This window comes from Prunus avium, chromosome 1 (genome assembly GCF_965620075.1).
Source record: "Prunus avium chromosome 1, drPruAviu1.hap1.1, whole genome shotgun sequence".
Lineage (NCBI taxonomy): Eukaryota > Viridiplantae > Streptophyta > Magnoliopsida > Rosales > Rosaceae > Prunus > Prunus avium.
This window is the reverse complement of record NC_142284.1, coordinates 10,601,763-10,624,992: the sequence shown is the minus strand read 5'-3', so window position 1 is coordinate 10,624,992 and position 23,230 is coordinate 10,601,763. Positions and strand designations below refer to the sequence as shown.

General features: G+C 41.7%; 1 protein-coding gene and 1 non-coding gene across 2 annotated transcripts; both read right to left on the bottom strand.

The window, feature by feature from the left end:
• Positions 1 to 9,831: 9,831 nt before the first annotated feature.
• LOC110750259 (major strawberry allergen Fra a 1-3) lies at positions 9,832 to 10,745 on the bottom strand. Its single transcript, XM_021950559.2, has 2 exons — positions 10,459 to 10,745; positions 9,832 to 10,334 (listed from the first exon to the last, which is right to left on the bottom strand). Exons 1-2 carry the CDS (start codon positions 10,640 to 10,642, stop codon positions 10,039 to 10,041), a joined length of 480 nt encoding a protein of 159 aa, XP_021806251.1. The 5' UTR covers positions 10,643 to 10,745; the 3' UTR covers positions 9,832 to 10,038.
• A 6,550-nt stretch (positions 10,746 to 17,295) lies between these two features.
• Positions 17,296 to 17,402, bottom strand: LOC148297281 (small nucleolar RNA R71). The gene has a single exon (XR_015833224.1). It is a non-coding gene; the product is annotated as a small nucleolar RNA R71 (small nucleolar RNA).
• Between the last annotated feature and the right edge of the window lie 5,828 nt (positions 17,403 to 23,230).

Here is a 23,230-nt window from a genome sequence, read left to right as displayed (position 1 = left end):
AATAAACATTCAGAGATTAAGTAATAGGACAAAACTTTTCGATGGTTATAAACAAAAATCACAATTAAACGGTTATTTTAACTCCGATTTTGATGATTTTTTACAGCTACACTCCTTGACCCTATATGAATACAATGACTCAATTTGATCTTCAATTGAAAATATTTACACTAGTGGATACCACAAAATCTTATATTGTATTTAATGAAAGTTTATAAACTCTTAATTGTTAGTGAATATATTATTTTGATGGCATACGCATTCTACGAAACTAGTTTTAACGATCCAACAGTCAAACTTGTTTGTTTATACTTCGAGATCATATACGCCAAAAATCGGAAAAAATAAACATTCAGAGATCAAGTAATAGGACAAAACTTTTCGACGGTTATAAACGAAAAATCACGATTTAACGGTTATTTGAATTTCGATTTTGATGATTTTTTACAGCTACATTCCTTGGCCCTATATGAATACAATGAAACAATTCGATCGTCAATTTCAAATATATATTTTCTAACAAAAACCCAATCCGAACTACAATAATATATTTTTCTAGCAAAATAATTTTTTTATTTTATTTATTTTTGTATAGACTTTGCGAGACGAAGATTATTATTTCGTCGCGCAAAGTCATCCAAAATTTTTTTAATATTTTTTTTAAATTTTAGTGAAGACTTTGCGAGACGAATATTATTATTTCGTCGCGCAAAGGCATCCAAAATTTTTTAAAAATTATTATTTATTTATTTATTTTTGTAAATACTTTGCGAGACTAATCACTATTCGTCGCTCAAAGCTACTTTTCGCGATGATGCTTTGTCGTCGCGCAAAGTGACTTTGTGCGACGATTTGTTTTTCGTTGCGCAAAATTGAGTCGCGTAAGACTTTGAGTGACGATGATTAATATTTGTCGCGCAAAGTGACTTTGCGCGACGAATTTTGTTTCGTCTCGCAAAGTTTGGTCGCGCAAGGGGTTTTTTTTAGTAGTGTCGACTTCGAGCTCCATATCCATTGATACAGACTGCTTCCTGTTCACAACGGCGACATCCAAAGAACAACTATAAATTTGTGTTGCAGTTTACATAACATACCTTTCACCCTTTAATCTATTAATCTCTTATCTTCCTCCACATTTCATTCTATGTTCGATCATTATCTAAGCTTTGATATCAACATCATGGGTTATCAGTATTTATTTATTTTTATTTTTTATACAAGCTATATTGGGGGAGGGGGAATTGAATTTAGGATCTCGTACAAAATGCTCTTAACCACTTGAGCTACAAAGTCCCTTGCACGGGGCATCGGTATTTATAGTATGAATTCTCAAATGGTTTACAACAGGAAAACGAAATGATATTCTTTCATTTCATTAATTGATCGTATTATGTCGCATATAAGGTCCGATTGTTATTTCAATTATTATGATCGTTGGTAATTGACACATGCCGCTTCAAATATGATATTGTTGGAGCAGGATTTCTTTCAAGAAGAAATACCTCCACAGGTTCTTGATTGAAGCCCGCACGCTTCCTTGGTTGAAAGAGAACTCCGGATTACGTTCCCGAAATCGAACGATGGAAAGGGGGTGAGTACCTGCAAAAGTCACTCCGACACTCAAGTCAGTGTTTGTGCAACGTACTCTTAGTGTTCGGTTCAATTTCTCGTACCTTTGTTGGAGGTCTAGTTGGGTTTTTATAGCACTCCGAGGTCGTGGGTTTAGCCCTACTTCCCTAGCTTTGGGCATCCCGTCCTCCACTTCATGGTAATGGGATTAGACGAGCGATTTGTGTCTCCCTTGTTCCGCACTCCTCTAGTGGGAGGGAAGTTTAATCATCCCACGTTGTTTAGTTGTGGCATATGGGTTAGGCCATGATACGTTAGATTTGGTCCCCACAGTGCCCCCCTTTTTTCCTCTCTACATGCTTCGCGGGTGGAGAGGAAAAAATGATCTAAGTGGTATTTTGGAACGTGGTTTCTTTGGATTGGGCACATGCCGCCATGATGGGCTCATGGCTAAGCCCGAAAATGAGCCATGCGTTTTCCTTTCTTCGGCTTGCTGGTCAAACCCAAAAATGTGATTCCTACTCATATGTGTTGCTTCCACCTCTTGCATGTGAAATATCCAAATGTGAATTTTCATGCATGTTGCTAACTTTTCAAGCTTCAACTATGTACTATCATATTACCATGTGGAGTATCCAAATGCGGACAGCCAATCCCATGCGCAAGTGGACCCCTCTCTTTATTATGGATTTATGCACCTTTGCCGATCCGGTGGGCCCCTGCGCATTTTCCTCTTTGCTAACCCACCCCAGTTGGGGTGTGCTTGGCTTTGAGCTTTTGCTAATCCAATGGGCCCCATGCTTCATGCTTTCTCTTTCCTAGCCGATCCCAACAACAGTTGGGATGCGCTTGGTTTTGAGGTTTTGCCAATCCGGTGGGCCCCATACCTAGATTGATATATTCCAGTTTGACTACGATCCAACGGTCCAACCGTAATGAACCCGAAAATCGCACACTATGCGAGATCCGTTCGGGGTTCAAACGTTATCCGAATTGAGATCCGCGAATTCTTACGCGCTCGTGAAGACATGAGGATCGTTCTGGGACCAAGAGTGGTCTTTGACACATGACTCACGCGCCGTGTGCATAACAATTTCCAGCGGCAGGAAAATCTCCAAACCGCCGGCCCAAACTCCTAGTCTAGGTAAAACACCTAATTGGAACTACTTTTATTCTTGGACTGTGGCCAAAAAGTGGCCGGAAGTAGCTGAAAATGGCGACGCAAAATCGGCAGTAACTCAACTCGTAAATCAACCTATCAAACTTCAAAATCTCTGAAAACCTACCCAACCAACAGCTAGAGCATGAAAATCAGTCGAAAAACCATACCTAACTCATCCGATTTGGCGGCTGGAGGAGGGAGAACGAAGCTTGGGAAGTTTTGCCAAAAACCAGCGATTTCGAAGCTTTTTCCGGCGAGTTCTCCAGCTATTAGCGGCGGCTGAGGGCTAGGCTTTGACGGCATGAGCTGGCCGGTTCAGTCTTAGCCGGTCCGGGAAGGTATGGTGGCGGCTGGACAGTTGTGGAGGTTTGGAGGGTGTCGACTGGGCTGGGTATCGGGGAGAGAGGAGAGATGCGGAGAGAGAGAGTGAGGAGAGAAAAGGAAGAATCCATATTTTTAAAAATCTTGTTTTCGAAAATTACATCTTTGCCCTTTTTCATAATTTGCTTGTATTTTCTTCGTTACTGTTCCGATTCGAGTCCACTACGTGTCTACGGACTCGTTTCGTCGTGCTCTACGCAATGGTACAAGTAGTTTTCCCAAATTCTTCCCCGGTCAACAAGTCAACTTAAAACCTAATAAAATATTCTAAGGGTAGTTTAGTCTTTTTCCTTATTAAAATATTAGTTAAATATTAATTAAGGATTGGGTTGTTACACTATGAGCCGCGAGATATGCGAAAAAACGGCGACCCTCGAACTTAGCGAGAAGTGCATCAAAGAATGTGAGAATGAGCTCGAGCAGCGGGGCAAACTGCGAACTCTGAAAGGTGACCAAAACACTGTACTGATGGAGGTTGACCGCCTTAAGCAAGAACTGGTGGATGCCACACGCAATAGGGACGAGGAGTATCAAGCCAACACCAAGCAGATCAGGGTCGAGATGGCCAGGCAATTCAGATACGGTTGGGTTCAAGGTCAACAGCTCCCTGAGCACCGGTTTGTGGCGGGCCCAGATGACTATGATGATGAGTTGGAATTTGATCCCGCTGGCTACGAACTATTTCAGGGTATGCACCCTGCAGACCGTCCTCTGGCGGATTACGTCCCCCATCACAGGACCCCACCAGCAGCCTTTCATGGGCCAACCCCTTCTGGGTCGGTTGGGACCGTTGTCCCTATTGCTAATGTTGCGTCGTCTATTGCTAATGTTGTGTCATTTATGCGCAATTTCCAATCACTTCTTCATGCGTGATCTTCGACCACGTCTTAATTTCGATCTTCAATCATACTTTTGGCCAAGCACCTTCTGTGCCCATGGATTAGTATACACATTTTCTTATTTACAAGGTCTTCGACCATGTGGATTCAGGTGATGCTAATTTAAACAGACATGGCCTTTGACCAAACATTTCGAATGTGAAGAAAACATGTGTTCCATTACGTGTTCATCGAACGATGGACAATTTAGGGAAAATTCGTAAATGACATAAAGATGAAAGCAACAAAGAAATGAAAACTATAAAATCAAATGAAATACTTCCTCATATGAATTGCATTCCAAGGGCGTGGTACGTATTGACCGCTCTCGATATGCCTCAGCATATAGGCCCCTTTTCCATAAGCCTCCGTTACCTCGTACTGTCCTTCCCATGTCCGTCCAAATTTCCCTGCGTTTAGATCCTTGGTGTTCTCCATGACCTTTCTTAGTACCCATTCGCCTACCTTGAATTTCCTCTGCCGTACTCGTTTATTGAAGTAATTGGCTGTCTGGTTCTTGTAGTTCACAAGTCATAACGCTGCAGTTTCTCGCTGTTCTTGTGAGCTAGCTGTTGCTCATTATCATTGCTCTCTACCACTAATGTCCTGATTGTGGGTAGTCCAATTTCTGTGGGGACGACGGCTTCGATTCCATAAGCCAAGGAAAAAGGGATTTCGCCGATTGGTTTCCGTTTGGTAGTACGGTATGCCCATAATACGTTTGGCAGTTCCTCTGACCATTTGCCTTTGCATTATTCAAGCCTTCTCTTCAAGCAATCAAATATCGTACGATTAGTTGTCTCAGCTTGCCTGTTTCCCTGAGGTTAACTTCGGGACGAGAACTGCTGAATGATCCCTTTTTCCTCGCAGTAACTTCTGAATTTATGGTTATCGAACTGGGTCCCGTTGTCTGTCACTATGGCCCTTGGTATCCCAAAGCGACAAATTATATTTCGCCATACGAATCTTACCACATCTATTTGGGTCACTGTTTTGTAAGCCTCGGCTTCCACCCACTTGGGGAAGTAATCAGTGGCCAAAAGGACGAACTTCTTGCCCCCCACTGCGGTGGGAAGTGGTCCCTCGATGTCTATCCCCCATCGGGCGAATGGCCAAGGCCCTACAACAGGGTTAAGTTCCTTGGCTAGTTGTCTGATAAGGGGCACATGCCTTTGACATTTATCGCATTTCCTTGAAAATTGTTCTGCATCGTGGGCCATGTAAGGCCAAAAATATCCTTGGGTCAACGCTTTGTGGGCTAAGCTCCTCCCACCCGTGTGGTTCCCACATGTCCCTTGGTGAATTTCTTTTAGCACCCATTCAGCTTCACGTGGATCGAGGCATCTGAGATACGGCCCTAAAAAAGACTTACGAAAAAGTGTATCATCTATAATGGCATACCTTGCGGCCTTTATTTGCAATTTTCTTGCCTCAATCGGGTCATTGGGTTGGGTTTCCTTCGTGAGATAGTTCATGATTGGAGTTATCCACATTTCTTCTTCAGCATCAATCGGCATAACTCCAGGATCAATTGGTATACTGGGACTCAATAAGAGTCCCACCGGGGCGACCCTCATGTCTTCCACCGATGTTGATGCGGCGTGGGCCAAGCGATCTGCCTGAACGTTCATTTCTCTCGGTATCCGTTCAAACTCTATTTCTTCGAACTTGCTAGCTAAATCCTTTACCAACCGTTGATATGCCCCTATTCATTCATCCTTAGTCGCGTACTCCTCAGTTGTCTGGCCGACTATGAGGCGAGAGTCGCTATAGACAACTAAGCGTTCCACCTTCAGCGTCCTAGCTAGTTGGAGTCATAACACTAGCGTATTCCACCATGTTGTTTGAGACGGGGAAGTCTAATCGGACGGAGTACTCCAGGTCCACTCCTTCAAGCGACGAGAGGACGATTCCTACTCCGGCTTCTGCCTGATTAGATGATCCGTCTACATACAATTCCCATTGGGCCTCGTCCGAGTTTGGTGCCTCCTTGGCCTCATCACGGTTTTCCTGTTGTTTGTTAGATGGATAGCATTCCACTAGGAAATCGGCAATTACCTGGCCCTTCTGGGCTATCCGAGGTTGATATCTAATGTCGAATGCTCCGAGCTCGATGGCCCACTTTGTAACTCTTCCTGAGAGGTCTGGCTTGGACATGACCACCCTGATTGGTTGGGTCATCAATACGATGATCGTGTGTGCCTCGAAGTATTGTCGAAGTTTCCACTTGGCCGTCACTAAAGCTAACACGAGTTTCTCAGCTGGTGGATATCTCTTCTCGGCCTCAATTATGCTCTTGCTCACATAAAATATGGGTTGCTGGATTGAATTTTCCTCCCTTAGCAGCACAGCACTTACAGCAATTTCAGTGACAGCCATATATATATGTATAAAGGTTCACCTTGCTTTGGAATAGTCAAGGTCAGGGGACTAGCGAGGTACTTCTTCAGCTGCTCAAAGGCTTCTCTTTGTTCTGGCCCCCATACGCTTCCGTCCTTGTTTCGAATTGCCCGGAAGAATGGCTTACAACAATCTGACAATCTTGAAATGAATCGACTGAGAGCCGCTATTCGCCCAGTCAGAACTTGCACATCTCTAGGCGTTCTTGGATCAGGCATATTCCGCAGCCCCTCCACCTTCGATGGGTTGGGCTCGATGCCTCGCTTGTTCACTATTTGCCCCAAGAACTGCCCTGACGAAACACCGAATGCGCACTTCTTCGGGTTAAGCCACATGCGGTATCTTCTTAGTATATTGAAGACTTCTTCCAATTGCCTGACATGTTGAGATTTTTCCTGGCTCTTGATGACCATGTTATCGATGTAAACCTCCATCATTTTGCCGATCAGTCTTTTGAACATCTTGTTCACTAATCTTTGATATGTCGACCCTGTGTTCTTCAACCCAAATGGCATCACTGTGTAACAGTACAAGCCCCGCTCACTGATGAATGCCGTCTTTTCCTGGTCTTCAATTGTCATTGGGATTTGACTATATCCCGAATAAGCGTCCAGGAATGAGAGAAGTTCATACCCGGCGGTAGCATCTACCATTTGATCGATCTTTGGTATCGGATAACAGTCTTTCGAGCACACTTTATTCAGGTTGATGTAGTCTACACACACACGCCATCTCCCATCCTTTTTACTTACTACCACCACATTCGAGACCCAGGTCGGGCACCACACTTCTCGAATGAATCCTGCCTCGAGCAATCGGTCCACTTCATCGCTAATAATTTGGTTCCGCTGAGGTGTGAACCTCCTCTGCTTCTGCTGGTACGGGGGGTGGTTTAGGTCAACGTTCAGCCGATGACACGCAATCTCCGGATCGATTCCCGGCATGTCCGCATGTGACCACGCGAACACGTCCTTATTCTCTATTAATAACTTCATTAGTTGTTCTACCTCAGCTTCAGATAGGAGGGAGCCCACTAACATTTTCTATCAGGATAAGAAGGATCCAGAACTTCTTCCTTGAGTGGTTCGATCGTCGGAAGCTCTGAGTTATCCTCCTCCTCTTGTTTTGGTGGGTCCTCCGTTAATTGCTATATAAATCCTCGCATTGCTGCGAAGTCGCAGCCTTAGGATTAGTTGCTATGCTGTAGCATCTTCTGGCCTCCACTTGATCCCCCTTGATATCAACTGTGGTTCTCCCATCCTCGGAAATGCACCTCATCACTTGGCAACGTGTCGATTCTTCTCCATCCATTCGATGAATCCAATTCCTTCCCATTATAGCATTATACGCGCTCGGCGCATCCACAACTACGAAAGTAACGAATAGGGTCTTACCTGCGGCAATGACCGGCAGAGTCACGTCTCCGATTGGTTGCGCTTTCGTCCCTTCAAATGCGTAGATCGGTGTTGGGTTTGGTTGAATCTCCTTTTCATCCAGCTTCATTCTTTTGAAGGTGCTCTAGAATAACACGTTTGCGCTACTTCCGCCTTCAATCATCACTCTTTTTACCATCAAATTGGCAACGCGGAGGGTCACCACTAGTGCGTCGTTGTAAGGGAACTCAATACCTCCACAGGTTCTTGATTGAAGCCCGCACATCTTGTTCTTGTCCTGCTTTTCTGGGGATTCGCGGATCGCAGGTGGTGTTCGGAATATACCTTTGCCCTTCTTCTCGTGAAAAAGTTTGGCTAAACTCGCCTTGAGCCTGGTAGGGTCGTCTTTGCTTAGGTCCAGTGCTAAATTCTTGTCTTGAGGAATATCGCTTTGTCTCCGCTTTTTGCTCCGGTGGAGTCTTTGGGGTCGCAATGGTGGAAGTGATGCGTTTTGACTGGGTGAGCTCTTCTTCCTCTAGTTTGATGATTCCATCCGCCCGGGCCATCACTTCCCTCATATCCACTGGTGGGGTCTTCACTAAAGACCTGTGCATTTTTGTTCCTGGTATGACCCCCTCACGAAACGCCAGCGAAGCAGTATGAGAATCACATTCCTCAAAAGTAGACATTTCCTCCGTAAAACGCCTCAAGTAGTCTTTAAGGCTTTCTCCGGTACTTTGCTTCGTGCTGAATAGGATCGTGACGTCCTTTCTTCTTTTTTGAATGCAAATGTACTGAGATATGAACATTTCACAAAGTTGGGTGAAATCGCCAATAGACCTTGGTTTCAACTGTCTAAACCAAATCAGGGCCGATCCCGACAACCTTGAGGGGAACAACTTACATAACCGGCCTCGTCATCTCCTTCGAGCACCATTTGTTGTTGGAAATGGTAGATGTGTTCAATGGGATCAGTCGTGCCCTCGAACAGCTTAAACTTGGGTTGGGTGAACTTAACTGGCTTCTTGGCTTTTAGGATGTCTTTCGTGAATGGCGATTTGCAGATTCCTTTCACTGCCTCCAAAGCTAGTTCAACGGGTGTTTGTGGCTTGTACCCTCTGATAATCTTCTTGATCTAACTGCGCAAATCAATGTCCTTCGCCCTTTTCGCCATTTTATGCGGGTCGAGATCTTTGTCTTGATCTTCTACCGTGGCCGTGTCACGGACGCTCGAGTGTGTGCTGCTAGAGGAGTCTCTCTCAGAGATCTCATGTCTCTGCTTCCTCTTGCCCTCTTTTGAGCCCTCACGGCAAGCAATGTTCTGCGCCTTCTCCAGAGCTTTCTCCGCTACCTTTCTTGTTTCGCGCAATTCTTTCATGATTTCCCTCAACTGGATAACAGAAAGGCTTGGTTCCCCATCTTGGGCGTTGGACCTTGCGCTTCCGGGTCGAGGACTGGACATCGCATTCCCCGGGATGGAGGTGTTTGGAGTTCCCCATGCAGGTTTAGTCATATTTATGATCAACTTTGTGAGATTCCCACAGACAGCGCCAACTGTTGGAGCAAGATTTCTTTCAAGAAGAAATACCTCCACAGGTTCTTGACTGAAGTCCGCACGCTTCCTTAGTTGAAAGAGAACTCCGGATTACGTTCCCGAAATCGAACGATGGAAAGGGGGTGAGTACCTGCAAAAGTCACTCCGACGCTCAAGTCAGTGTTTGTGCGACGTACTCTTAGTGTTCAGTTTAATTTCTCATACCTTTGCTGGAGGTCTAGCTGGATTTTTATAGCACTCCGAGGTCATGGGTTTAGCCCCACTTCCCTAGCTTTGCGCATCCCGTCCTCCACTTCATGGTAATGGGATCAGACGAGCGATTTGTGTCTCCCTTGTTCCGCACTCCTCTAGTGGGAGGGAAGTTTGATCATCTCACGTTGTTTAGTTGTGGCATATGGGTTAGGCCATGATACGTTAGATTTGGTCCCCACAAGAGGACATAAGATTGAATTTACAAGAATTTGGTTCTCATGTTCGTTGACATTATGCATTACAATGTTACAAGAAAAGAGCTTGCAAATATCATCATATATCCATGATTTTCATTTTATTCATTGGAAACGAAAGAAAATATAGTATTAATCACTCTTCAAACCAAAGCTCCAAGCACAAGCCAAACACGGTTTTGGAAAGAAATGAAGAAAAAAAAAAACCACACCATTATTTGATGCCAAAGAGGACATAAGATTGAATATCACCAAGTGATAAAGCTATGAAAATTTAGTTGTAGGCATCATGGTGTTCCAAGAGGTAGTTCTCAATGAGCTTGAAGAGATGAGAGGCCTTCTCTTTGCCAGCCTTGACATGCTCTTCCTTGATCTCAAAATCTCCCTTGGTGTAGTAGTTGCTGGTGCTCTTGACGACAGAACCACTGCCAGATGCCACCAACTTAGTCTCATATGAGATCTTCTCAATTGTCTCTGAGATTGCGTCTCCTTCGATAACACTGTACTTGTACACGAAGTTCTCTTTGTCAATCCCATCAATTCTGTGCTTCACATAGCTGTAAGTGCTACCTGCACAAATATATACATATATACCAGATGAATCTTTCTGTTATGAAATAAGATGACCCCAAAAACATATTTCTGTAACGTTAAAATTACAAACCAGAAGAGAAAAAAAAAATTCTAAACTTACCTTCACCAAAGTTAATTTTCTTGATGGTTCCAACGCCTCCATCTCCTTCAAGGATCTCAGTGCTCTTAACTGCCTGTGGTGCAATTTTTGGGACGAGGTTGTCAGCATCAAGAACAAAGGCATTGAACAACCTAGCAGGGGGGATGACAGAGTTGATCTCGGTTTCATATGTGAACACACCCATGATTCTGTAAAAAGTGTTTGGAAAGTGAGAAAAAAAAGTAATTGATGACTAAGAAAGATGATGTAAATGGGAGATTTTGGGTTGTGAAGAAGTGAGGAGGAGGTATGGTATTTATAGGAACCAGGTGATCAAAAGGTTTATGCAAGTTTGTAATTGTTTAATTGGTTGTATTCATTGTGACGTGGGAGCCATTACTTTTGTACAAAGGAATTTTGTAATTTAGTCAAGGGAAGGACCATCTGCAAATTGAATTTAAAATTCCAATTAATCCACGAGGTGGACTAACCTCAATTATTTCTTGCCAACTGTTTGAATACAAGTTAAAAATTTCCATGTGCATTCAATGAGTGCTTTGGACGACTATATTCTCTCACATTGTAACAAATTGACAGTGTCTGTGATTTCATATGTATGAGAACCCAAGAGAGGAAGTTTTCCAAGAAATGAGAATGCTTTTCAATAAGAAATTGAAATTCGAAACCCACTTGGGCTGCAGCGATTAAGACTAGATAATATCTGACCATACAATTACAATGTAATGTGGATGTCTCTTGGTGTTTCCATATGTGGGACTCTTGAAATGCAAATGAAAATGATGGGCAGCCCATGTTGAAATGCAAGTCAAGTCATCCAAATTTGAAGTTCTGGAAGTGCATACTATTTGTGCGGTGGGGACAATCATATTGTGAAATTTGGAATTTACTTCTTTAGAAAGTTCCTGCCTCCAACTTTTTATCAACATTGGGCACCGTCCCATTTGATTCCAGCTAGTGTACTAATTAACTTCAGAAGATTTGCTGCTGTTTAGTAAAGGTTAACAATTACGCGAAATAGATGATGGTCAACCGTTGATGCATATGAAATTTATAGCCAACAACTAACAATCAATTATGGCACATAGGGTGGCACCACTGTGAAAAAGTGGGCTAAACTCTCCCCTCACCCCCTAAGTGCACCAAGGTTTGATTCACGTAAGAGACAATCTTAAGACAACCCAATATATAAAAAAACTAACAATCAATTATGAACTTATCTATAAGCAATAATGTTGTGTCCTTTCTCTATTAATTATTCTACATTGTGGCTTTTCTTTTTTCTTTTTTCTTTTTACTTTTTTCTTTTTTTTATTATGCCAAAGCAGTCTTTGGCTTACACTTTGGAGTTATGATTAAAGAGTAATGTTGCATTTTATTTCAATTTCAATAAATGAAACCAACAAAAATCATTTGATAGCCTTCACAAAAATGGTTTTGTGCAATGTTCTTCTTTTCCCCTGCTTTCATGAATTCCACCCAGAGGCCTAGAACAACAATCACAAGATAATAGGATCTATAGTGTTTCATATACTTAAATGAAAGGTTTTTAATGCCCAATGAGACACTTTATTTTTGGGTTGGCTATGAATGGCATATTGGCTACTATTGCTTTTGTTAGTTTTTGTGTTTGCCTTTGGTGTCTTTGATTCTTTACTGATATCATGTTGTCAGGCTTAAATTGTCACATCCTGAGATCGGCTCCGCTGTAGTACGATATTGTCACCTTTGGGCCCCCCACTCTACCCTCACGGTTTTGTTTCTGGGAACTCACGAGCAACTTCCCAATGGGTCACCCATCCTGGGATTGCTCTAGCCCCAACTCGCTTAACTTCGGAGTTCCCATGACTCCGAAGCCAATGAGCTCCCAAAATGCCTCATGCTAGATTGATGCGGGTATATACATATAATCACCCCCTCTCCGTTGGTCGATGTGGAATCTCACATAAATTGCTTGTGGTCCTTTTGGAGTCAAGATTGAAGAGTAATATTGTACTTAATTTCAGTCCCAATAAAAAAATTAAACATAAATTTCAGTACTTAATTTCAGTCCCAATAAAACATAAAACATTAATTTGAGTAATTGTTACCAACTAATAGTAAATTGTTTTGGCTGTTTGAATGGAAGTTTCCTCTAATCAAAATGAAAAACTCAAAACTAACAATGACCGTTTGACAACATGACGCTGGTGCAATCATATCTTGACTAACATGTCAAAAACCAAATTTTTTTATACTGAAATGCTTTAAAATGAGGCTGAGCATCTGCGAATTGGACAAACGAGAACCAAATTCTACTGTAAACAGTGTCGTGAATCTTCATATTGTGGATATCTGCTATGTTGGCCGTAGCTGCGATGCCCAACATAATTTCACTAGCAATTCTCCCTATCAACTTGCTGGGCATTCGCGGCAACAGATAGTGTAGCAAGAACTACGCTGAGTGTCATTTCAAACAATGGAAAATAGACTGAGTCACCTTAATTAGCGGAATCAAATAATTACCAAATGATGTTCCTTTAATTATAAAGATTGAATTCAAATAAATACACACTCATCATAGAAATGAAAGCTGCACCAATGAATGAAGGTGGAAAAAGAGGACACAAGACTTTTGTTGCTCTCTACAAGCAGTACTGCAACAGATAGTTTTACTTGTAGGCATCAGGGTTGCCCCAAATGGTACTTCTCAAAAACCTTGACCAAACCAATGGGTCATTTCTCAATTTATGCATGTTGTGGGAGCAATTTTCCCCACAAGAATATTCGCCCAAGATTCCTTCGTCTTCTCTGCTTCTCTTTCTCCCTGCAAAATAAATCGGAGTAAAAGGACCACACCCGGGGGGTGTTGGCCAAAGGCCCTCCGATGCCTAAGTTAGGTTAGGTGTTTCAAGGAAAACCGGGTGGGCGGAGACGTGTGTGGTGGCCGGAGCCTTGTGCGAGAGAGAGAAAGAATAGGAAGGGAGAAGGGCTTATGAGAAATAATTTATGCAGAGTTTCAGTAGGAATTCAGACGTACCTCAATCATCGTGTGTAGCCAATATTTATAGAGGGTCTCAGAGGCTTTAATTTGGGCGAGGTTGGTGTGGTTGGTGTGGTTGGTGGGGTTGGTGTATTTAGGGGTTAGGGATTTAATCAAATCCCTAATTAAGACGAAAATCAAAGACGTCTAATTTAAATCAAATAACCTCCTAATTAATTCAGATAACTCCCAATTTGGTTTGGTAACCCCAAATTAGGTCAAATAATTCCCAAATTGATTGGCCTAATTATTTGACCTAGACTGAGATATTTTGCTTCCACAAATGCCCCCCAGCTTCTGCATGGCGCGTGGCGGCATGGAGGAGGTGTGAATTAGATGTTGGGCTGTCCAGCTATAATTGGGCTTCCTTCTGTGACTTGGGCTCCTGAGTGGAAGAGGTTTTTGACTTGCCAATTGGACTTTGACTTGGGCAGTCTAGCTGTAACTGGGCTAGAGGTGCGCTGGTCTGCTGCTAGAGCGGGTGGCAGTTCGGGCCAGCTTAGTTATTGGGGTTGGTCCAAACTGCTTCAATTTTTTGTGCCACGAACTAGGGATAGTCTGAGTCAAGGCGATCATGCGTGGCATACAAATGTGCTGGAAGTCATCGGCAGATGGGAATGGGAGGTCAGCGACGGTCCGCTCGTTCCTCATATCTATTGTGATGGTAAGTTGTACTTCTTTGATCTGCTATAGTCTTTCTGAAACTTTGTTGTGTATCTGACTGACTTTCATCTACTGCTTGCAGAGAATAACATCTGCAAGAAGCTCTATCTCGACCTGAACATGACCAAGGTTCAGCAAGCTTTGAACATCCATGCTCAGTTTCGTGAATGGTGCTGGTTGCTGAGCGAACACTGGAAGGAGGTCGGCGGTCTGCCCCCTGTGGAGGATATTGAAAGATGGAAGCTGCATGGCTTTGACTTAGGTGATCCGCCAGTCGAGCAGGAAGAGTCCTCGACCGAGTTTCCGGGGGAGAGGAAGGCTAGTAGCAGATCTGCCCGCGATGAAGCCGCAATCTCACGATCAAGGGACACGTCTCCATAACGAAAGCAGCCGAGACTTTCTTCTGCCACGAGCAAGTCTTCCTCAAGGGGGGTGTGTTAAGCTCATAATTTCATACATATACATGCCCAATTTACTTACTTCTTTTGCTTAGTTCCTATAATTCTAAGTTATTTCCCTCCCTTTGTGTGTTTTGTAGGCCAATAGAGCAAGAGAGCATAATTCATGCAATTCAAGCATGTTAAGGCCTAATTTGGATGAATGGAAGAAGAGCTTAAAAGACAAACTCATTTTGGCTACAGCCCCCTGCCAGTCCAGTTCCGTAGGTCATATTGCAAGCTTTGTTTCAGCAACCTACATAGCTCGGATGAGGCAGCATTCTTCATGAAAGTTGTTCCAATGGGTGTGTACTATAACATATCCAAAATTCAGCCCCATTGGATAAATATGGAGTCTGTTACCTAGCAAACACAGAGCCATGCTCAGGATGGATTTTATCAGCGCGCAAAATGAGTTAGCAATTTGTTTTGGCCTTAACTTCCTCCTCCGACCTTGGATTGGCCCAAATGACATATGGCTGGAAAGAAGACATTCTGAACTTCAATTTCGAGTGCTTAAAGTCCTAATTTGATTAAGAGAAGCCCAAGTTGTAAGCCCTTGAAGTTGCTGGTTATGCTGACCTCAGCATGTGCTGGTTGGATGCTTGGTCATGGTGAGCTAGGTATGAGCTATCATTTCTGGTTGGAAGCTTGGTCATGGTGACATGAAGATGAGCTAGGGCTGCTGGTGGGATCTATTGGTGAAGTGCATCAACCAATTCAGATTTTATAATGCAAGTGTTGTATGCATTAGTGAAGTGCATCAACCAATTCATCTTTTATAATGCAAGTGTTGTATGCATTAGCCATATTGAATTCAGATTTGTCACTCCCCTCTCCCTATAAATACCACATCCATTCCACATTCAAGACACAACAAATCATGAGATTCACAACCCCCACAATTCACTCCAACCATCCTCAAACACTCTCAAAATCCCAAACACTCCAACAATCACCAAAACAACTCCAGCAAACCTCTCTTCCATTTCCCTACGAATTTCATCTTCCTTAGCCATCACCACTCACTCAAACTCATCCCAAATCACCTCCATATCCTTCATACATCTTTCTAGAAGTGGGGAAGCTCTTGGAGAAGCATTAGAAGTGGAGAAGCACTTGGAGAAGCCTTGGACACCACAAGAACTTCAGAAAAAGGGTTTTTCTACTCTTATTGTATTCATTATGTTTTCTCATTTCTGTTCAAGTCTCTTTTCCATTATGAGTAGCTAAATCCATAACTAGGGCTTCGATGTAACCTAACATGAATATTCTGGGTTTATAAGTTTGGAGTTTCAAGTTTGATTCATGATTCATGTTCTTATTCATTATGCTTATAAGTTAACATGCTTGTTTGAATGATTGATCACCATTAGAACTTGTTTGTTAACTATCTTGGTTTGAATTAAGAGTATACACCATGCTTTAATTCGAATTGAACTATGAATAGGAAGAGTATGTATGGACATTCGACAACAGGGATTAGATACATACTTGGTTGTTTAAAATGTTCTTCTATGCTTAATGGGTTCCTAATGCTTAATTTTAGGTTAGACAACAAATGATCAAATTAGGGAATTAGGAACACAAGGTTAGGACCAAACACCATGGCCTAATCATACTTTAGCTAGAATCAATCTTTGAATCTGAATTAGACTTGTTACTTGAATCTTTATAACCCAGAATTGAATTGTTATGGTGATTCGAATGCCCTAGTCTCAAAATCTGTTTTCCAACTCTTAAAACCACTCTTTGTTACATTTATTTACTTGTTTTTGTTTGCAATTTCATTTTGCTTCTTTTGTTCAACAATCACAACCACTCTTGTTTTAAATTCTGTTTTAGACATAACCTCCTACTTTCTTGAATTTGGTAATCTAAGTACATAACTAGTTTTAACTTCTCAGTCTTCGTGGGTACGACCTCGTACTTGTCTTGCTATACTACTAATTGCCCCGTACAATTGCGAGTTAACATAATATTAACAACAAATTTTGGCGCCGTTGCCGGGGGACTGAACGAAAGTTCTTCCCTAGTTATGTGCCCAAGGTTACCCTATTCTTTTTAGTGTTTCTAATTAATCTAATTTTCTGTTTCAGGTAGTTTATGTCTAAAAATCCATTACTTGAACAAGTGAGGTCTTCGTTCCAACGTTCTAGATCTTTGAACGCAGGACCATCATTGCAACCCAGACGAGTGACCTCTGAAATTCAGAATCGTCTAGAAAGGGAGTTGTCAACTGCAAAAGAGCAAGCTCTTGCTACATTTACAAGTCTTGCTCTCCACACTGAACTTCCCGGTTCTTCACTTTCAAATTCGGAAGCAAGTTCAGACCAAGAAGAAGAAGAAATGATGGCTGCCATTGAGTTCATGGGAGAACTTGATATCCCAACAATTCCAGCATCTCCTTCAAGCATTTTGCTGCCCACTGTAGCTCGAAATTATGAGCTTAAATCTTCTCATCTTAATATGCTGCCTTCCTTTTATGGTTTACCTAATGAAGATCCATTGACTCATATAAAGGATATTTTTAATGTTGTGAGTTCTTTTCCCTTGACAGGTGTGACAGAAGATCAACTTCGAATGAGAGTGTTTCCATACACTTTAAAGGATAAGGCGAAGTATTGGTTGAATTCTTTGAAGCCTGGTTCACTCACTACATGGTCTGCCATTCAAAAGAAGTTCCTGGAAAAATACTTCTCCACGCAAAAGACCGACATGCTTAGGGACAAGATCTTGTTATTTGCACAGCAAGATGATGAATCGTTTTGTGAAGCATGGGAGAAATTCAATGGGTTGCTCAACCAATGTCCTCATCATGGGATTCCATTGAAGCTTCAAATGCGTATGTTTTATAAAGGACTAACCCCTTCTAGTCATAATATAGTCACCAATTTTGCAGGTGGTTCTTTTAAAACCAAAACTCCAGAAGAAACGTACGAACTCTTTGAGGAGATAGCAATGGAGACCCAACATACGGATACAAGAGGTAAACGTGTTATTAGTGGTTCTAATGATGCTTCTAGTGTGCAGATTTCAAAACTGGAACAAAAGCTAGATGCTCTTCTTGCATTAAACTCAAGAAGCCCTCCGAAGGAAGTGTGTAGCATTTGTGAATCTCATGACCATGCTACCACAGCTTGTCCACTTGGGGCTGGATATCCAGAATTTGTGCAAGAGCAAGCTAAGTTGGTAAATTCCTACAACCAAGGTCCAAGAAATGATCCATACTCTCAAAGTTATAATCCAGGTTGGAGGAATCATCCAAACTTTTCATGGAGAAATACCCAGAATCAAGCAAATCCCCCTTCATTCCAAAGGCCACAACAATCATCATCATCATTGGAAGATATAGTGAAGCAGATGGCAATCAACCAATCCAATTTTCAGCAAACTACACAAGCTGCCATCTCCAAATTGGAAGTCCAATTAGGCCAAATAGCTGCTGAAATAACTCAAAGAGTGCCTGGGAAATGGCCAAGCCAAACTGAGATCAATCCAAAGAACCCAGAAGCCAAGGCCATTCATGTGCTCAGATCAGGTAAGATCATTGATAATAAAGATGATTCTAATCTTTCAAATGATGTTGTGATTGTAGAAAATGAAGAGGAGGAGACCATGGCCACGGAAGGAGAACAACTCAAAACTTCTCAATCTGCTCCTAAGGCCAAATCAGATTCTCAGAAATCCGATCAATTCCAATTGCATAAAAGGGATGACAAATTTGTGCCACCACATCTTCAAGAAGATAGATACGTGCCACCCGCTCCATATGTTCCACAGATTCCATTTCCAGGCCGTCTTAAGAAAGCAAAGCAAGATAAGACTTTTAAAGAGATTTATGATATTTTGAGTAAAGTTAATATCAATTTGCCTTTGCTTGATCTTCTTGAACAGATTCCTGCATATGGAAAATTCATCAAGGACTTGAAAACTCACAAGCTCAATTTCGCTCCAAATGAAGGAGTAAAGCTCGACCAGAATGTAAGTGCTGTATTGCAAAGGAAGCTTCCACCAAAACTAGATGATCCTGGCAGCTTTGACATTCCCATTAACATTGGAGGCAAGAAGGTTGGAAGAGCCATGTTGGACTTGGGAGCAAGCATCAATGTTTTGCCATATTCAGTTTATCAAGAGCTTGGCTTAGAAGGGATGAAGAAGACTTCAATGCGACTTGAACTAGCTGATCATTCTATAAAATATCCAAAAGGTATTGTAGAAGATATTCTAGTTCAAGTTAATACACTAATTCTCCCTGCTGATTTTGTAGTGATGGACATGGAAGACAATCCAAATGGAGATCGTGTTGATCCCATTCTCCTAGGCAGGCCATTCATGGCCACTGCAGACACAATCATCAAAGTGAAAGATAGCACTCTCTCCATGACTGTTTTGGGTGAAACTGTTGAATTTAAAATGCTTAATGCTCTATCTCAACCTTCTATCTCTCTTGATTCTTGCTTTTCAATTGATGTTGTGGATCATGAGGTTTCTTCCAAAATTTTGCAGAGAAAGTCTAATGATGCTCTAGAAGCTGTCTTAACACAAGAAGAGGAAGATCTTTGTGAACCGGAGTTCCAAGAAGTGGTGGCTGCCTTAGAAGTGTTTCCGCCATACCCACCATCCTTTAGGCCACCAATCGAGCCTCTTGGACCATCATCCACGAAATTGGAGCCATCCATTGTCATCCCACCAAAGCTAGAACTTAAACCTCTTCCCAATAATCTTAAATATACATATTTGGGTGCTAACGAAACTCTCCCTGTTATAATTGCTGCAGGTCTCTCCTCACATGAAGAAGAGAGCTTAATTAAAGTTCTAAAAGAGCATAAAACAGCCATTGGGTGGACCATAGCAGACATCAAAGGAATTAGTCCAAGCATGTGCATGCACCGGATTTTAATGGAAGAAGACAGCAAACCATCTCGTGATGCCCAAAGGAGGCTAAATCCCAACATGAAAGAGGTGGTTAGAGCTGAAGTTTTAAAGCTACTCGATGTAGGAATCATCTACCCAATTTCAGATTCTAAGTGGGTGAGCCCTGTGCAAGTTGTTCCAAAGAAGTCCGGAATCACCGTTGTGAAGAATGAGAAGAATGAGCTAGTTCCTACACGAACTGTCACTGGTTGGAGAGTTTGCATTGATTACAGGAAGTTGAACACATCCACTAGAAAAGATCATTTCCCCTTACCTTTTATTGATCAAATGCTTGAACGTTTATCTGGCCATGCTTACTATTGTTTTCTTGATGGTTTTTCAGGTTATAATCAAATTCCCATTGCTCCGGAAGACCAAGAGAAAACCACATTCACATGCCCATTTGGTACGTTTGCTTATAGAAGGATGCCATTCGGTTTATGCAATGCCCCAGCAACTTTCCAAAGATGCATGATGTCAATCTTTTCAGATATGGTGGAACGATTCATTGAGGTATTTATGGATGATTTTTCAGTTTTTGGTTCCTCTTTTGATAATTGTCTTCACCACTTGTCTCTAGTGCTTAAAAGATGCCAGGAAACAAATCTGATTTTGAATTGGGAGAAGTGTCACTTCATGGTGAGACAAGGCATTGTACTAGGCCATGTGATTTCAAGCAAGGGAATCGAAGTGGATAAAGCCAAGATCGACCTCATCTCAAATCTTCCACCCCCTACCTCTGTTAAAGGAATTAGAAGCTTTCTAGGTCATGCTGGATTCTATAGAAGGTTCATCAAAAATTTCTCAAGCATTACAAGGCCATTGTGTAATCTCCTTGCTAAGGATGCTGTTTTTGAGTTTAATGAAGCTTGCATGGAAGCTTTTTCTACCTTGAAGAGGGAGCTAACTTCAGCCCCTATTATCATAGCTTCGGATTGGTCTTTACCATTTGAAATAATGTGTGATGCCTCTGACTTTGCTATTGGTGCAGTTTTAGGTCAAAAGAAGAACAAGCTGCCCCATGTGATTCATTATGCTAGCCGGACCTTGAATGATGCTCAAATCAACTACTCCACAACAGAGAAGGAGTTGCTTGCTGTGGTTTTTACTTTAGAAAAATTTCGTTCTTACCTTGTTGGTTCTAAAGTAATTGTTTATTCTGACCATGCAGCCCTTAGATACTTGCTCACTAAGAAGGATGCCAAACCACGCTTGATTAGATGGATTCTCTTGCTGCAAGAATTCGATTTGGAGATTCGAGATAAGAAGGGATGTGAGAATGTGGTAGCTGATCATTTGAGCAGAATTGTGGTTGAAGAAAAAGGAGGAGCTGTGCTACCCTTGAATGAGACTTTCCCTGATGAACAACTATATGCTGCCCAAGTCAAAGAGCCATGGTATGCTGATTTTGTTAATTATCTTGCTTGTGGTGTTCTTAGAAATGATCTAACTTCTCAGGATAAGAAGAAGTTCTTTTCCATGGTGAAACATTATGTATGGGATGAACCTTTCTTATTCAAGCATTGCCCGGATCAACTCATCAGAAGATGTGTTCCAGAAGAAGAGCAAGAAAGCATACTTAGGCATAGCCACGAATTGGCCTGTGGAGGTCACTTTGGAGCTAAGAAAACAGCACTTAAAATTCTGCAATCTGGTTTCTTTTGGCCCACTCTATTTAAAGATGCATTTAATTTTTGTGTTAAGTGTGATAGGTGCCAAAAGATGGGGAACATAAGTCGCAGGAATGAAATGCCATTGAATAACATACTTGTTGTGGAGCTCTTCGATGTGTGGGGTATTGATTTCATGGGACCATTCCCATCTTCCTTTGGTTATACTTACATACTTGTTGCTGTTGATTATGTGTCTAAATGGGTGGAAGCCATAGCCACCAAAACCAATGATTATAAGGTGGTGCTGAAGTTCTTGAAGGATAATATTTTCACAAGGTTTGGTACTCCAAGGGCTGTCATTAGTGATGGAGGCAGCCACTTCTGTAACAAGCCATTCGAAGCACTCATGAAGAAGTACAACATCACCCATCGAGTCTCTACACCATATCATCCGCAAACTTCTGGTCAAGTGGAAATAAGCAATAGAGAAATTAAGCACATCCTGGAGAAGGTGGTGAACAATACAAGGAAAGATTGGGCAGCCAAGCTCAATGATGCATTATGGGCTTATAGGACAGCATATAAGACTCCCATTGGAATGAGCCCTTATCGTCTTGTGTTTGGGAAAGCTTGTCACCTGCCAATGGAGCTTGAACACAATGCTTTTTGGGCCATCAAGAAGTTAAATTTTGATCTAGACAAGGCAGGCCATGCAAGAAAGTTTCAGCTGAATGAATTGGAAGAAATTAGACATGAGTCTTATGAGAATGCAAAGCTTTACAAAGAACGAACCAAGAGTTACCATGACAGAAACATTCAACGGAAAGAGTTCTCCAAAGGTATGTCAGTTCTTTTGTTTAACTCACGTTTGCGTCTCTTTCCAGGAAAATTGAAGTCTAGATGGCAAGGCCCATTCACCGTGGTCAATGTTTCTCCCTATGGAGCTGTGGAGATTCAAAACCCTAAAGATGGCTCGACTTTCAAAGTAAATGGACAACGTTTAAAGCCATTCTATGAGGGAGTTTCAGCTGGCATCCAAACTGGCCATGTGGTAGATCAACTTCCCTTCGTACCATCAACTTAGCTGATTGCACAATGTCTTGCCAAGACAGTAACTAAGGCGCTTCTTGGGAGGCAACCCATGTGTTCAAGAAGAAGGTGCTTGGTAGCAATCGACCTAATCGCATCAAGGGGGAGCATTTCAATCCTTTCTCTTTACTTGTTATTATTTTAAATTTCTGTTTTTTTTTTTTTTATAAAAATTTAAAAAAAATAAAAAAAATTTAAAAATTTAAAAAGATTTTTCATATGAGCTAACTTATGGTAACTCCAGTGAGCACTTCCGTCAATACAGTGTCTAGGAGTTCTTTAGGCGACACCTTCGGTGTCTAAGAAGTTTGGGTTTTAAGCGGGACCATTGTGACCCCTCCAACCTTCCCGGATCCCCTGGCTGTGTTTTCTGAGGCCCTTAACTGGTCATCCATGAGTTGCTTATATATTCATTTTTTTTATTTTTTATTTTTCCTAAACCTTCTTCTAAACTTTTCCCTTTATCATTTGTTTGTTCTCAATCATCTTTTGTATGCTTTCACATTGAGGACAATGTTCAATTCAGGTCTGGGGGGAAGGTTTTCAATTTCAATTTTCTTATCCATTTGTGTTTTCAATTTTCGTTCTCTTGTCACAATTTTTTTTTATTTTTTTTATTTTTTTTATTTTTTATTTTTATTTTTTTTAAAGAATGTCATACAATCAATGCTATGGAGCTGCTATTTGAGGTTTTCATATCAGAATTTTGCACTTCACAAAGCTTTTGCTCTTAGAATTCTGGTGGCTAAAGTACCACGCTCAAATTCTTGAAGGAAAATAGTGGAGACTACCCTAGTGAGCTATATCGAGCCTAATTGCTTTCTTGAGAGGGTTTAAAGTGTTCTATTTCTCATCCATACTTATTTTCTTCAATTCACTCTAATTGATCTCATTATTCCATTTTGATTGAATACTAAGGATGATTCTCTTTTGCAGATATCATGTGCTTGCTCTCATTCATGAATGAACTCATTGAAGTGATGCTAGGCTATGTGTGCATAACCATTCTATGTGCTTTCTTTTCACCCTACCTA

Coding starts and splice junctions, on each gene's coding strand:
- LOC110750259 (XM_021950559.2), bottom strand. CDS start 10,642: ATGGGTGTGTTCACATATGAAACCGAGATCAACTCTGTCATCCCCCCT. Junction 10,335..10,458: donor GAAAATTAACTTTGGTGAAG/GTAAGTTTAGAA, acceptor ATATTTGTGCAG/GTAGCACTTACAGCTATGTG.